The following is a 13166-nucleotide window of genomic DNA, read 5'->3' on the forward strand; positions in this document are numbered from 1 at the left end:
TTTTCTCGGGTAGTTTGTCAGGCCAAACTTCAGTCTGAAGCAGAGCCCATCCCCAGCCATAATCACGTAGACTTGAATAGAAGCTGAAAATGCTAAGTAGAAGATTCTTATATAAACCCTGTTTAAGCCAGAGGAAAAGAATATATATATATAATCAAGATAAATAAGCATCTTAGAAATAAGATAAAGAAGAACTAAGAGAAAATTAAATAATTCACAGGCAGCTACTACAATGGTTTATAGTTTTAATTTTATGTATGACCACATCTTGCTCTTATTATATATTTAGTTATATTAAGCTGCAGTGATAATCTTCCTATACTGCAGTCCACGTAGTTCCATGTGCTTTGTGGGTTACGTATGTACACTGTAAGGTTATGGGATTTGTGGGCGTCCAGTGCCATCTTCCTTGCTCCAAACTGTGAAGCACCTGCAAAAGGGCGCTCGATCAGGTAAAAGAATATGAGTTTGATAACATGGGAACAATAAAAGACTAATACGCATAAGCTATGGTGCTAAGACCGTACAAGGTTTAAAATCCCATCCTATGAACCCGCTCGTGCAAATTGGGTATCATGACCACCAAGGCAGACCAGCTTTTCCACTATGCTGTTCTGAAAAGTCGACGATCCCCAATTCAGTATACTGGACAATTTAGCTATAAAATCAAACGCACTTTCTTTATGCGTCGTTCGCCAAATGCCAATGTTGGCCATACAGTAGCTGGCGTCAGCCTCGTCCCAAAAATGAGCCCAGAGCTCGCAGACAGGTCCTTCCGTGGAGGCAGAGAAGGTAAGCAGCTGGCCAGAAGCGGTTTCCAGCGGCACTTCGCACGCCTTATAAAGTTGCTTTAGCATTCCTATGGCGGATGCACAACCAACCGCAGCCTGATTTTGTGCCTGATAGAGATTGCCGCCTGTTGCACCGGATTTCGCTTCGACAAGGCAGAACGGGAAGCGTAAATAGAGCGGGGTTACTCCAGGGTCGCTAACAAGACCACGGAACTCCTGGAGGTCATTCAATAGATACTTTGCATTTGCAACCTGACGAGATCGTAATGCCTGCGCGAGTGAGTCATCCGCAATACCTACACATATGTCGGGTCTCGGGGTTTTCAGTAAGAATGGTGTCATGGGTGCTTGCCCGGATGCTGTTTTCGAAGCTGGAGCCAATCTGTTCGGACTCGATTCAGGAACAACGTCGAGCTGCAATTCACCTTGCCCTCCATTTCGGACAGTCTGGGCTGCGGGGTCTGGGGGATTGGGATCCGAAGGCATATTGCTTTGGGAACACCCTAATTCTTGACCTCCGCCTTGATCGCATAGCCGCTTTCTGGGCACAGAAGGCAGGGGGAAAGACGGTTGGTGGACTTTTGGTTTTAGGTCAGGTTGCCAATCTATTAAGTAGACACATTGTCAGCTCCGCAACGTTGGCTGGCTATACAAGTCAAATGTAGTACCTCTGTTCTGTGCGAGTAGTAGATCTGAGGGCATCAACTGTTCCATGATATCATGCAAGAGCGAGGTCCAATCAGCTTCACCGGCCTGAGCGGCGGTGAGTTTTAGAGATTTCTGTTGAAGCTTTGATGCTAAATCTGAGAGGGTGACAGTATCCGCGGTGCGGGTTCCAAGAGCGGTATTGATTCGGTCTTGTACTTCTTCAGGCACGTTCACAACATCAACGTAAATACCTGCACGGAATAGTGTTCGCGAGCGGTAGGTGGATTCGCCCAACTTCTGCGGGCTTGAGGATCGAGACCGAGAGGTGGATGTGACACTAGAAGGTGCAGGGAACACTGGGTTCACTCCTGACGCCATATTGAACTGTGCTAGATACTCCTCCGTTAATGGAAGGCTAGCAGTAGTGTCAGGAATTGAATCCCGCCAAGATCTGATTTGCTTGTCGCAAGGGTCCTTTGCCGGAAAAGCATACTCTGCACTTCGCTTCATTTTGGAGCCTCCTCTCTTTTTGAATGTTTCTAATCAAAAGGACACGGGCCTTGTTCTGACGTGGCATGGACTGCGCTGTTTCCCTGCAATGATGTTTGGTGTTTGGCAGGGGTTGGTCCTGCCCCAGGCATCTACTAATTAGTTGATCGGGAACTGTGCTTACTCAGCCATGACACATCAAGATGAGGGCAAAAGAAGGTCACCTTCCCCAGGTATCGACAGGATATTTATGTCTTCAATCCGAACCCCAGACAATGCCCAGGATCTCATGTACTAGATACCCATATTGCGAACAAGATCTAGAAACGACGCTGCCTTGGTTCAGCCCCTGAGACTCCTCCACTGCTAGGCTCTGAGGTGCAGTCTCAACATCAACAAAATCGACCTTCATCTTGCCCTGCTATCTGCAGTTATGGCAGCCTGGTTGGCAACTCCGGAACCGCTGGAAAGTCCTTTCAGAGACCTTCGTACTTTGGGTCATATATGGGCGACATGATATTAATAGAGGATATATTGATGCAGAGGCGTATCGGTGGTGGGTTCTTCAACCCTAAAATTAGTATTTCTGACAATCTGTCGTCCATTGATCTGTGTAGTGGACCACTATCTGTGGGGTATTCCGGTCACTCGCTGGAATTCTCATTATGATTTATACCATGCAGGACTTGCGAAGGTTCCCCGCCAATTTTGAGATGGCGGCCTTTATTTTTGGCTCCGCAGTCAAACTAGCAGCATAAAGTAGGGATTATTAGCCAATGGCGGACATAATCCTCAATCAATTTTACCGATAACGTTCTTCATGAGATGGTTTTGGACCAGATTATCATTTAAATGGTGTAACCTGACTATGAAATAGGCTTGGCTAAATGCAAAATGTATTATTATACTTAAAGTACATTGCCATCCCCGCTATGATGAGTTGTAAAAGGAAGCAAGCCATGCGTAGTAGAGGAGCTGATCAATCGACCAATATATTGTCCCGTCTTATGGCCGCATATCGTATCTTTCAATAAATACGGGATGCTGCTTATAGGCCCCCTAGTAAATGTCTTCCGATTGTGTACTAGTGTACACTAGAATCAATAGAATGGTTGCATGGAGGGGATAGTAGGTGTAGGGTGTCGTAGCTCCTTAAGTTATTACCAGTGGATGCAGCCATTGCTTACTTGCTGTGTGGTGTAGAAGGGAAGAATGATCGACATCGAAAAAGAAAGAGAAGACGACAAATCATGTAGACTGCATGGAATATGAGGTCAAGTCACTACCTGGATTGAATTCGGGGATGGTAATATTTGTCAAAGATGCATCAGCGGACAGAAGGATTTCACTACGATCGGGAAGCAAATGGGAATGACTACGTGCTAGCTATTCATCATGAAGATGGATGAGGAATGTGGCTGTATTGAATGGCCTGGCCATTCCATGAGATCCCTGGCCAATTGTTGCAGGATGTTTCACCAAAAGTGCAGGGCACAAAAACACATGGGAGGAAAAGAAACGAACGAGCCCTAAATACCTACATTCTATACATCTATTTCAGTGGATATCTCAACTAGAATATAATCTCTGCAACTGCACACTCTCCCTCTTATCCACCTTCACCTCCTTGCCTGAACCCAAAACCTTGGACGGATGAAGCACGCTAATCACAATCATCGCAAAGAACATCAGCATCGCATCAAAAACATAACTAAAGGCTTCATGGCTCATAATATACCCATCATTACCGCCAGCATACTCAATCATGCGAAAGACCGACCGTATCAAAATAAGAATACTGGCGATATACAATCCGACCATAGTTGTCTCCCAATTAGGGGTGCGCCACCCACTCCGCGCAATGCATGTAGACGTCGACTTTTCCGTAGGATTTTGATGGATGCGATAGTGAAAAAGCGTCGCAACTATCACAAAGACACTGAAGAAGATGAGCTGGACGGCTAGTCCGCCCATGATTACGTTTTCACCGGTGGTCATTCCGCTGAGAGTGCCACTGGCCATAATGCCGCCGCCTAGAGCCAGATTAGTACAGTCAGGACATAAATATCGGGTTCATGTCTTACCAGCTCCTTGTAGAAGAAAAGATAGTACATCTCCAGTGACGAAAACCGCCGTAAGCCATCTGATTGGAACAAGGCTCAATCTTTCTGCATCGAGGAGAGTAATGAGTCGTCCGAGTGTCATGTAGATCGTCGCAGCGTAGAGAGGTGGTGCGAGTAGAATTAGGATAGCTTGCATAGCGTATATGGGCACGCTTTGAGTGTTGTTATGTGCTAGTGCACGCGCAATATATCCGATGATTTGGACTGTGGTGTAGGTTAGTGTAAGTCGGCAAGTCCGTATGCGGCTTCACGAACATATTCCGCCCAGCACAAAGCAGGTAAAGTACCAGGCTCGCGCCTGGGCCATTTGGTAGGCATGGTAGGCTGTTATCAAGATGAACAATGCTATGAAGAGAATTGCTGCCGCCAAAGACGGGGTGTAGCGATAAAGCTCGTATGAAGACATCGGGCATGCAGATCACTGGCTATGAGACAAACTGGTGCTCTAGGAAGTGTTTCAACTTTCAAGAGCCTTTATGAAGGGGATGCTATGCGATGGACTAAATGACTGCTCGTCCAGCTCTATTTTTCGACTCATGTCAGCCTTTTTGGGGTAACTTGGCATATCTTCAAGGAAAAGGGATAATTTATGTCGTCAACTTTATAATAACCAATTCAGATCTAATACTATTTTCATCAGCCTAGGATAGTATATACGTATGAAACTAGCACTAGCCCTCAAATGATTGACTCGTTCTCGCTATCGCTTCCCTGCGTGAAGGGCATTCGTTGGGTTGCCGAGTGCTCACCAGCAAGTTTATTCTAATCTTAAGTGTGCCTGACATTTGGGATCGGAGTCTGGTGGGGTTCAAAGCAGGAGAATAGGAACAAGTACCAACTCTGCTTTGTGGTCTAGGGGCAATCTATCTTTGGGGAGGGCGGAGACGGATCCACCGCCTCTCCACTCGATCGAAAACTTCATCGCCGGCACGCATTTCTCGTTCTCGTTCTCGCTTCCGCTCTCGTCTGTCGTATATTTCCTGTTCCTCGCAGTAACGTCCGATGCCTACACCACTCCTCTCGGGATTGTGTGGAAGTCTATCTAGTCTAGACTTCATTCGATATGCCTCCGCGACGAGCCCATACGAAGTCCCGGAACGGATGCGACCAGTGCAAATCTCGGCGAGTCAAAGTGCGTTGTCCGCTCTCCAGCCTGGAATTTCCGCTGATCCCCACAGTGCGATGAAGCTCAGCCATGTGCCAACTGCGTGAAACGACACTTGACGTGCACATTTGAACGTCGCCCACCCAAACCCGAGCCGTATCCCAGTACGCAGTCGGGCAAATTGTCCGAGTCGCCGACCGTTTCATCAAGAACCGACGATGCCATTGCCGCCTTTCAGCATCAAGTCGCCGATGCATCTGCTTTTCTCCGCGAGTGGGGCGCTCAGGACCCCGAATTGATGCACCATTATTGCATCTATGCCTCAAAGACTCTGTCTGATCGGGAGGTGATCCGTGATGTCTGGCAGGTTGAAGTTCCGAAGATTGCCTATTCTTACGAGTTCCTCATGCATGGCATCTTGTCGCTGTCGGCCCTGCACTTGGCCTACACTAGACCCGAAAGATACAGCCACTATCTTAACAGCTCCAACTTCCACATGGCGCTGGGCTTGCAAACATTTCGTATTATCTTACAAAACCCAACCAAACAGAATTGCGAGGCACTCTTCTGCTTCTCAAGTCTGATCATGGTATGGACTTGTGGAGCGCCGACCGATCTAGGTGATAGCCGCCCCTTGGAAAGTATAATCCGCCTTTTCAACCTGTGCAGGGGAATCATGACTCTTCAACCATTTATGTCCCACGTTGAAAACGGTCCCCTGGCGCCTTTATTCCTGAGAGATTTTCGATCTGACCCTGGCCTACCCGAGTAAGCTCTGCCCCATACTGTAATCTGACGCATGCTAACCGACAAACAGAGACCATGTCCAGTCTCTGCACTTCCCAGGATTGGGCGATCAATTAGATGCGATCAGACAATTAATAGCATCAGAACCTCTTAGTGAGCAGGAGAGACTCATCTACCAGCAGGCCACTGACTGTCTTGGAAAGGCATTCTGGCGTTTGCAGGTTTGTGAGAAGCCTGCCCAATGTGGCATCATTTACATGTGGCCGATCAGCGTGCGGGATGAATTCGTAGGCTTTTTGCTGGACAAGAGCCCGATCGGTCTTATTCTGTTGGCGCAATATTGTGCCCAGTTATACCTGTTTCGTGGGTACTGGTTCGTAGAGGACCGCGCCCAGGAGTTGCTGTCTGCAGTAACTGCTGCCCTACCGTCACGGCTTGCACACTGGCTGGATTGGCCAAGGCAGTTTTGCTCCAGCGGCACCCTTCCTGAGTGATGCTATATTGCTTTGTTTCTCGGCCCTTCAACCTCTCTCCTCACACTCAAACGGCATCCATGGCCATCGCCTGGATCAGCGATGAACTAGCCCAAAGCGGTTAGAACACCCCCCTGACCCTCAGGCACAAGTGCCGGCCACCAGGCAGCCACATCCATCACTCCTCCTTTTCAATTTTCCGGATCCACGCCTGTCCGTGCCTCGCAATGAGGGTCCGTTTAATTCCACTCGCCCTGGTGGCTGTCGGCATATTTATATTGAGCTGGGGTATGTTCCTTTTTCTCATCGTCCAACCAGTACGCTAATGACGAGTTAGCCGCACTATCTAAGTCCTGGACAGGCTCCGGTGAAAATGTGGCATTCTGTGCGGATTGCTTAGGCTATGTCAGAGACGTCGATACGATGTTCCAAAAGAATACTGGAGCTTGGGCCAACTCGCAGTTCTTTCGTTACGCACTCGATAAATCGTGTCGAGGTCGGATTTTGATTACCGGTCGATGTCTGCAGTATCGACGCCGGCTTCTTGAGAAGCCAGCGATTTCCATGTCGCAACTTGATAGTCCACATGAGGCCTGTAGGGCCATCCAAGCCTGTAAATAAATAATATTATCCTGATTCCTGTCATATATCCGATTCTTCGTATTGAAGACTGTTGTAAAGTGTACTTGGCATCCTTCCAAGTTTCAGGGTCGAAAAGGCAGAATATAGATCTATCCTTAGTATCGCGATATACACCCCTTGAACCAATCGGCCATGGGCCAAATAGCAAGAATGATTGGAACTGGTTTGAGTTTCTCTATCGAGTCTGTGACTCGTGCTCACGTGGCGCTTGGTAGTGACGTATCCTAGATGAATTCGGGCTTTTTCGTGAATCTGGCGGAACATCCCGTCTTTAGTCACGCATTAATAGTGACGATTCTTAAGCCTACTTCACGGATACCCCAGTCACGCAGATATCCCAGTCACGTATCTGACAAATTCGCATGTGCTGATTCACGGAGCTATATCCAGTGACCGCCTGGTCATTGAAGAGGGCTTCTTGCCTGGGTATAAATGTCTCTCATCCTACCTCCCTCCCTTCCTTTCTCTCTTCCTCCTCTATCTCTCTCAAGCAGCTCAACTCTCTTATGTTTTATATATAATCTTGACTTCACCCTCACTTAGTGAGAAGCACAAGCAAGAAACAACACCTTAGGTCGATGGGGCACGGCGGGCATCATGACACCTCCCAAAGTATGCTTCTTCTCTTGACGATTACCCCTTTATACATCATGGCTAAAGGTGCAAGGCAGCTTATCTTTTCATCGCTGCATATGTACTTCATCAGGTCATGCTTCTTGCCTCTCTCACAAGAAATTCACAAGTTTGGCCATATCTGAGTGTTTTGCCTGTTCACACGGCGGGCTGTCGCAGCAACTACTTTGAACAGGACCCGCTTTAACATGTGTGGCTTGTTTGAATTTGACCTGTGTGTTGTTGATATTTTCACACGCTGTCTCGTTCCATCTCTCTATCACTTCTTCCTCTTTGCTTCTCTGACTGTTGTGTTCTCTGATGGGGCTGCTTTTGAGCCGAACACACATAGATCTGGACCATCCAGTATGATTTTACCCCCAGAACAAGCTACTGCATCTTGCTTCGTGCTTCGTGCTGACTACTATCTCTCAGCTAGTCGCATGCCACGCAGACTCGAGGAGGATCTGTCATCTTAATTAATGTCCTTCTATACTGCGATCAAACAGAGGATCGTCACATGGCTTATTCCGGCTCCTATACTCAGGAGAGGCCACAATATAAGCGTGGCGTGGCTAGTATATTCATGCTTCAATGTCATGGTCAACTGAACATTGAACAGGTAAGCATCTATTCACGAAAGTCTCGGGAGTGATCAATCTCTGATGATATTACTCTCCAGTCAGCACAAGTCAGGGCAGAAGAAGCGGCATACAACGCCCACAGAACTTGGAGATCTGCTATACATTGCTCAGAATGCTGAGCAAGATTCACAATGCTGCCTCCCTCAAAGGCGGCGATCCGATCGACTCAGAAAGTTAGGTAGATCTTGTTACGAGAACCGCTTCGGTATTCAGCTTGTCAATGACGACAAGTTATTGTCCGCTGTTGCTGCCGATGACTTACGGACTTGGCAAGAACATATTCAAACAATCTGCATTTATTGCAAAGTCCATTCTAAACAAGATGTTATTCGTAGCTTCCAGAATCATCCAGCATGTTCTACACTATCAGACGTCAGGCAATCATACACGCTGGTTATCACGGAGCTATCGGCTAAAGATTGCGGATTACCCGAGCCAGGTCTACATGGCAGGACTGAAGGCATCGACTTAGTCAATATGGCTGCGCCACTAGAGCATCTTCAGCACCATTAAGCCACTGTGCTGGGTCGGTCGGCTTTTCTGCTACCAAACCTCGTTCCAATAGTTGAAACTGAGCGAACCCAACCACCTCTGGTATGACTGTCTGTTATTGCTTCACGCTTTAATCGAGAATATCTGTGGCATCTTCCAAGCATCGGCCAAGCATCACGCGTTTGCTCGGACAGAATTTGGGGACGCATTGCCGGTCCCGCGGAGCGAAAACAATAACCGTCATTTCGCTCTTTCTCAGGAACCTCAAAGGATAGGATCCAGTCAGACTGAGGACTGCGAATCGGCTTGGAGCCACTGCTACACAGTATCGCTTGCGAAATATCTCCCGGACCTAGACACTTCCTACCTTTCCGTGACTGTGTTATCGGCCTTGACGACTGATTCGAGCAATTGAACCAGCTCATGTGTTCCCTGAATCGTTACCGGCCACCACTATGTCTGATATAATATGTCTGATACACTAAACATCTCATCGTCGGGTCTTGCAAGTTGAATAGAAACTGCAGATCCAGCAGTCTACATCTACGCGTTGTTCCTATCCGTCCGTCGAAACAGCTATACTGCAACGACCTTGGTATCCATTCCCATGCGAACAAGACCAAGACCAAAAACAAAAGCCAATTGACGATCTGATCTATCGTCCCATCAACATTTCATCTTGGACAGTATAAAGAAGTCCGAACCAACGAGATGGGTTTCTGAAGGCTCAATGACCTTGGACGATGAGCGCACCACTATCAAAAGATAACAAATATCTTATATACATACCTATACCAGAGCTCCGAAGCCAAATATATGGCCATATCTTTGAGCCTCATGGGGTTGGCCTTGTGCCACAGAGCGAGAGAAAGGTCGAAGGGAGCACTCGAGAAGGCTCCGGCCTCAACTATTTCATGGACAACTACGGCCACGTAACTCGGTTACACCCTCCCCAGTCATGCTTCATGTCCCTTCCACGAGCGGGACTTGACTTCATAATTTTTCCGATTACCACTCCGATCGCACATTCCTCGATGCAGATGGAGGAAGCGCTACTCATCCTATGCGGTCGGCAAGTTACCCTACAGGAGATCGAGGGAGCAAGGGTCAATGTGTCACGATACATGGTCTACCCACAGAGCTACGCGGACCAACAGACAGGGCGCTAATCAGCTAGGTTTCATCCGCAATCAAATTTCTGGAACATAATGGGGCGAACTACTTACTTGATGGTTTGGCTCTTCATATGCGGTACCAATTCTAGGTACCATCAACCGGACGCATTGGCTTTTGCCCCTTATCTCAAGGGATACGTACCGTCTTCCAAGCGTCGATCAGAATCCTTCGGTGTTGGATCAAAGATTCCCAAAAATCCACCCGAACGCCGCGAACATGAAAACATACGAAGACGCAATTGGTATGGTCGAAAACCAGGTATAAGGTAATGCACTATAAAGCGGGTTTTTTTCATCCATGACATAGTCGGTGTGTACCATGCTCTGGTGGGAGATTAAGGCAGGGCTAATCGAATGCCTCCAGGAAGTGATCAGACACAGCCATTCGCAAATCCGTGACACACACGAAGTTCGAGTCTGGAATATGCCTAGCACAGTCCGGCATTTGACTACACAGTGATCCTACAGACAATCTGCTTCCTGCTTATCAAGAAGGAAGAACCATCCGATACTACTTTATCCAACATCGTGGATGCCCGCCAGCTCATCCCTCAGTTGCGGTCTGATGGGTTCTATCTCTGGCTTGCATTTTCGAAATCTGGGGTCATCAACTTCGGCGCAGAGGCCGGCTTGAAGGGGTCAAGCCCTAATCACTCGAAAGCAGATTGCGGCCTTCATGCGATTAAGCTGACTCTCAGCATGGTGTGGCTCGCTAGCTAACATGTTCTTGGCGACATGTTTTCCGTTCGAATCAACTATTTTGATATCTTTGAAAGGCCAGGCGCCGCGAAGCGGAGGCCGTATGCGGCCTCCAAACTGAAGAACGGTCTCCGATGAGGGATCAGATCCAAGCGCCTCGGTATGGCATATCTGAGGAAGATTATCCACGTCTCGGTTTCCACTATCCAGCAGACCAAGAATCGTTCGTTCACACCAATCTCTCTGCACCAATGAGACACATTACGCCTACTTTATCACACCCGATAATTATCGAAGCATATATAAGACGGTCGCGATATTGAGGGAAGGGCACCACGCCGCGGTGGTTACGACATGCACAAGATGCGCTGAGGCCACGCACGTCAGGATCTCCAAAATGAGATATCTGGAGCTGCCACCTCCTATCTTGACAGGTGGACTGGGTACCTGCTCTTCGTCCCATTGCACACTCCACGAACTATGGACAGTCTATGCGGCAGCTACGTTCCGAATTGGCATAACCTTCGGCCCGATATACTCGAGGCAACAGATTGCACATGGGTATAAAGAATTACCGTTCCCGCCTTATCGTATCGGCGAGGTGTGACCGCATTCAAATATGATGAAAATGCCTAGGAGCGTCGGATGTATCACTGCGATACTCCCGTGTGTCATAAACCTTGTTGGAATACTTCTATATACTTTCACCAACTCTTGAGAGATCCCTTTGGGATTGGTCACCAATCATCCAGCGACTGGTCATTCAAGTCCGCATGATATAAGCTTATCGCAAGAGCAATTAAGCACATACGACCATAGGGTGTGGAAAACAGGGCTTCCCGTCCGCTCAGCCGTACTTAAGCCACACGCCGGGAGGTTAGTAGTTGGGTGGGTGACCACCAGCGAATCCCTTCTGTTGTATGTTTTTTTTTTTTTTTTTTTTTCATTTCTATATCCTTTTCCCTTTATCTGAAATGTCTATAAATCTGGATGGAAGCTTGTGGCTTGGATCGTGGTGCGGTCTCCACTCCGGCGGATTTGGCCAACAAGGATGGAAAAAACAGCACAGCTTCGGCCGCACCATCGCCTGGATCGAAGCAACAAGAGATCTTCTCCGAAACCACTATAGCGGTATATGTGCTTCAATATATCTGTCCATGGAGCCGACGATACCGTTGTGTCTCACTGCCTTGCTCGGGTATGACACACATTTGCAATCGCCCAACCACGACTTCTGCCTCTCAGGCCATTCTTCGAAATTACGCTGAAAAGTTGAAATCGGACATTGCACTGGACGCTTTAGCTGCCGGGACGATGTTTTTACATCAATCCTCACCTCTCACTTCAGAAGCAGAATAACAGGTGGTTTGTTTGAGTCTCTACTTCTTGACCCATACGAACGAGAGCGACATCTAGTCCAGTAGAGACATGAGCGCATCGTCCTGCGTTCCCTTTCTGACCAACGAAACACCTGACCGATTTCCGGCAATGAAGGCAAGCTTCAGAGGGCGTGAAACAGACGTCGCAGCTATCAACACCACGTCAGAGGCTTTCGGGCTGTGGATGGGAAACCCTTTCGATATACAGTAGCGACAATATATAAAAGCGCACGACACGCAGCCGAAGGACTCCAGTTCAGCCAAGTACTTGTGCGACAATCTCCAAGGCTGCGACGAGGTCCAAAAGTAACTGTCTGTCGGAAGCATGATACCCTGAAATTTCGTGTGGCTCAAACAGCACTGGCTATTGAAGGAGAGATATTTGAGATGAAGCGCTATCACCAATTTTGCGACTACTCGTCCCACGAGAAGACTAAACTCTGACCCACGTCGTCTGACGGACGCGTGGGTATGATGTGCCGATGCATCGCCGAACAAAACCTCCAGGTCGTGAAATTCTGAAAATCTATCCTACAGGCAACGGGGCACTCTAACCCTTGGATGTGCTTGGGATTATGCGCTGTCTGATTGATGGCATGGCCGCGCATGTCCCTGAAGATGGTACGATGCAGAGGCCTCAGTCTTGTCGTCTACATTCAGCCTGCAGTGTGATCTCGGAGGCTGGTGAGTTCGTCTCATCTACCAGTAGCTCAATTCCCTTTATGCCGGTAACCAGCCTCACTGTGATGATAACCTGCGCCGGGGGTTCCAACGCCAACTTGTTTCTAATTCTTCTTCGCGACAGGGTGCAGATGTTCATGAAGAACGTCGTGGTCAAGAATCTTCGACATCATATTCGAACGGAGAAGATGGAAAATGCTCCAAATTCCCTTACTGCGAACTTCAAGCCTCCAAGTTTCGCTGCTGAGCTCCGACTAGTGATCGAGGACACCGCGATCCCTCGAGAGGATCGTTTGCCAGAAAACATGCGGGGATACTTCAAGACACACCTCACCAGATACCTCGACAATCCCGTATAATCAACAAAAGATCATATTGGTTCAAGCGCTATTGTTGATGTGCACCGCACTTACAGAACAGTCGAGAGTGTGAACGCTTCACGGTCGGCGTCCAAGCAGAACCATTC

The 13166-nt window shown here is 48.0% G+C and overlaps 6 protein-coding genes across 6 annotated transcripts; 4 read left to right on the forward strand and 2 right to left on the reverse strand.

Annotated features, from left to right (window-relative positions):
* Nucleotides 1–545: 545 nt before the first annotated feature.
* BO79DRAFT_288629 (uncharacterized protein) lies at nt 546–1949 on the reverse strand (the record flags this gene model as incomplete). The annotated part of the gene is made up of 3 exons (XM_025688707.1): nt 546–1396; nt 1460–1854; nt 1933–1949. The coding sequence occupies 3 exons, from the start codon at nt 1947–1949 to the stop codon at nt 546–548; spliced, it is 1263 nt and encodes a 420-aa protein (XP_025537975.1).
* A 1548-nt stretch (nt 1950–3497) lies between these two features.
* Nucleotides 3498–4457, reverse strand: BO79DRAFT_269534 (RTA1 domain-containing protein; the record flags this gene model as incomplete). Its single annotated transcript, XM_025687204.1, has 3 exons — nt 3498–3961; nt 4013–4255; nt 4307–4457. The coding sequence occupies 3 exons, from the start codon at nt 4455–4457 to the stop codon at nt 3498–3500; spliced, it is 858 nt and encodes a 285-aa protein (XP_025537976.1).
* Nucleotides 4458–5026: 569 nt separating this feature from the next.
* On the forward strand, nt 5027–6500 carry BO79DRAFT_269539 (Zn(II)2Cys6 transcription factor domain-containing protein). The gene is made up of 3 exons (XM_025687205.1): nt 5027–5183; nt 5230–5924; nt 5974–6500. Exons 1-3 carry the CDS (start codon nt 5115–5117, stop codon nt 6395–6397), a joined length of 1188 nt encoding a protein of 395 aa, XP_025537977.1. The 5' UTR covers nt 5027–5114; the 3' UTR covers nt 6398–6500.
* A 103-nt stretch (nt 6501–6603) lies between these two features.
* BO79DRAFT_229915 (uncharacterized protein) lies at nt 6604–9935 on the forward strand (the record flags this gene model as incomplete). The annotated part of the gene is made up of 4 exons (XM_025684066.1): nt 6604–6664; nt 6714–6971; nt 8313–8447; nt 9532–9935. 4 exons carry the CDS (start codon nt 6604–6606, stop codon nt 9933–9935), a joined length of 858 nt encoding a protein of 285 aa, XP_025537978.1.
* Nucleotides 9936–10158: 223 nt separating this feature from the next.
* BO79DRAFT_256638 (uncharacterized protein) lies at nt 10159–10661 on the forward strand (the record flags this gene model as incomplete). Its single annotated transcript, XM_025686209.1, has 3 exons — nt 10159–10200; nt 10306–10350; nt 10410–10661. The coding sequence occupies 3 exons, from the start codon at nt 10159–10161 to the stop codon at nt 10659–10661; spliced, it is 339 nt and encodes a 112-aa protein (XP_025537979.1).
* A 1933-nt stretch (nt 10662–12594) lies between these two features.
* BO79DRAFT_256639 (uncharacterized protein) lies at nt 12595–13059 on the forward strand (the record flags this gene model as incomplete). Its single annotated transcript, XM_025686210.1, has 1 exon — nt 12595–13059. One exon carries the CDS (start codon nt 12595–12597, stop codon nt 13057–13059), a length of 465 nt encoding a protein of 154 aa, XP_025537980.1.
* Nucleotides 13060–13166: the final 107 nt, after the last annotated feature.

Source organism: Aspergillus costaricaensis (assembly GCF_003184835.1).
Source record: "Aspergillus costaricaensis CBS 115574 unplaced genomic scaffold BO79scaffold_22, whole genome shotgun sequence".
Classification (NCBI taxonomy): Eukaryota; Fungi; Ascomycota; class Eurotiomycetes; order Eurotiales; family Aspergillaceae; genus Aspergillus; species Aspergillus costaricensis.

Coding starts and splice junctions, on each gene's coding strand:
- BO79DRAFT_269539 (XM_025687205.1), top strand. CDS start 5,115: ATGCCTCCGCGACGAGCCCATACGAAGTCCCGGAACGGATGCGACCAG. Junction 5,184..5,229: donor GCAAATCTCGGCGAGTCAAA/GTGCGTTGTCCG, acceptor TGATCCCCACAG/TGCGATGAAGCTCAGCCATG. Junction 5,925..5,973: donor TCTGACCCTGGCCTACCCGA/GTAAGCTCTGCC, acceptor ACCGACAAACAG/AGACCATGTCCAGTCTCTGC.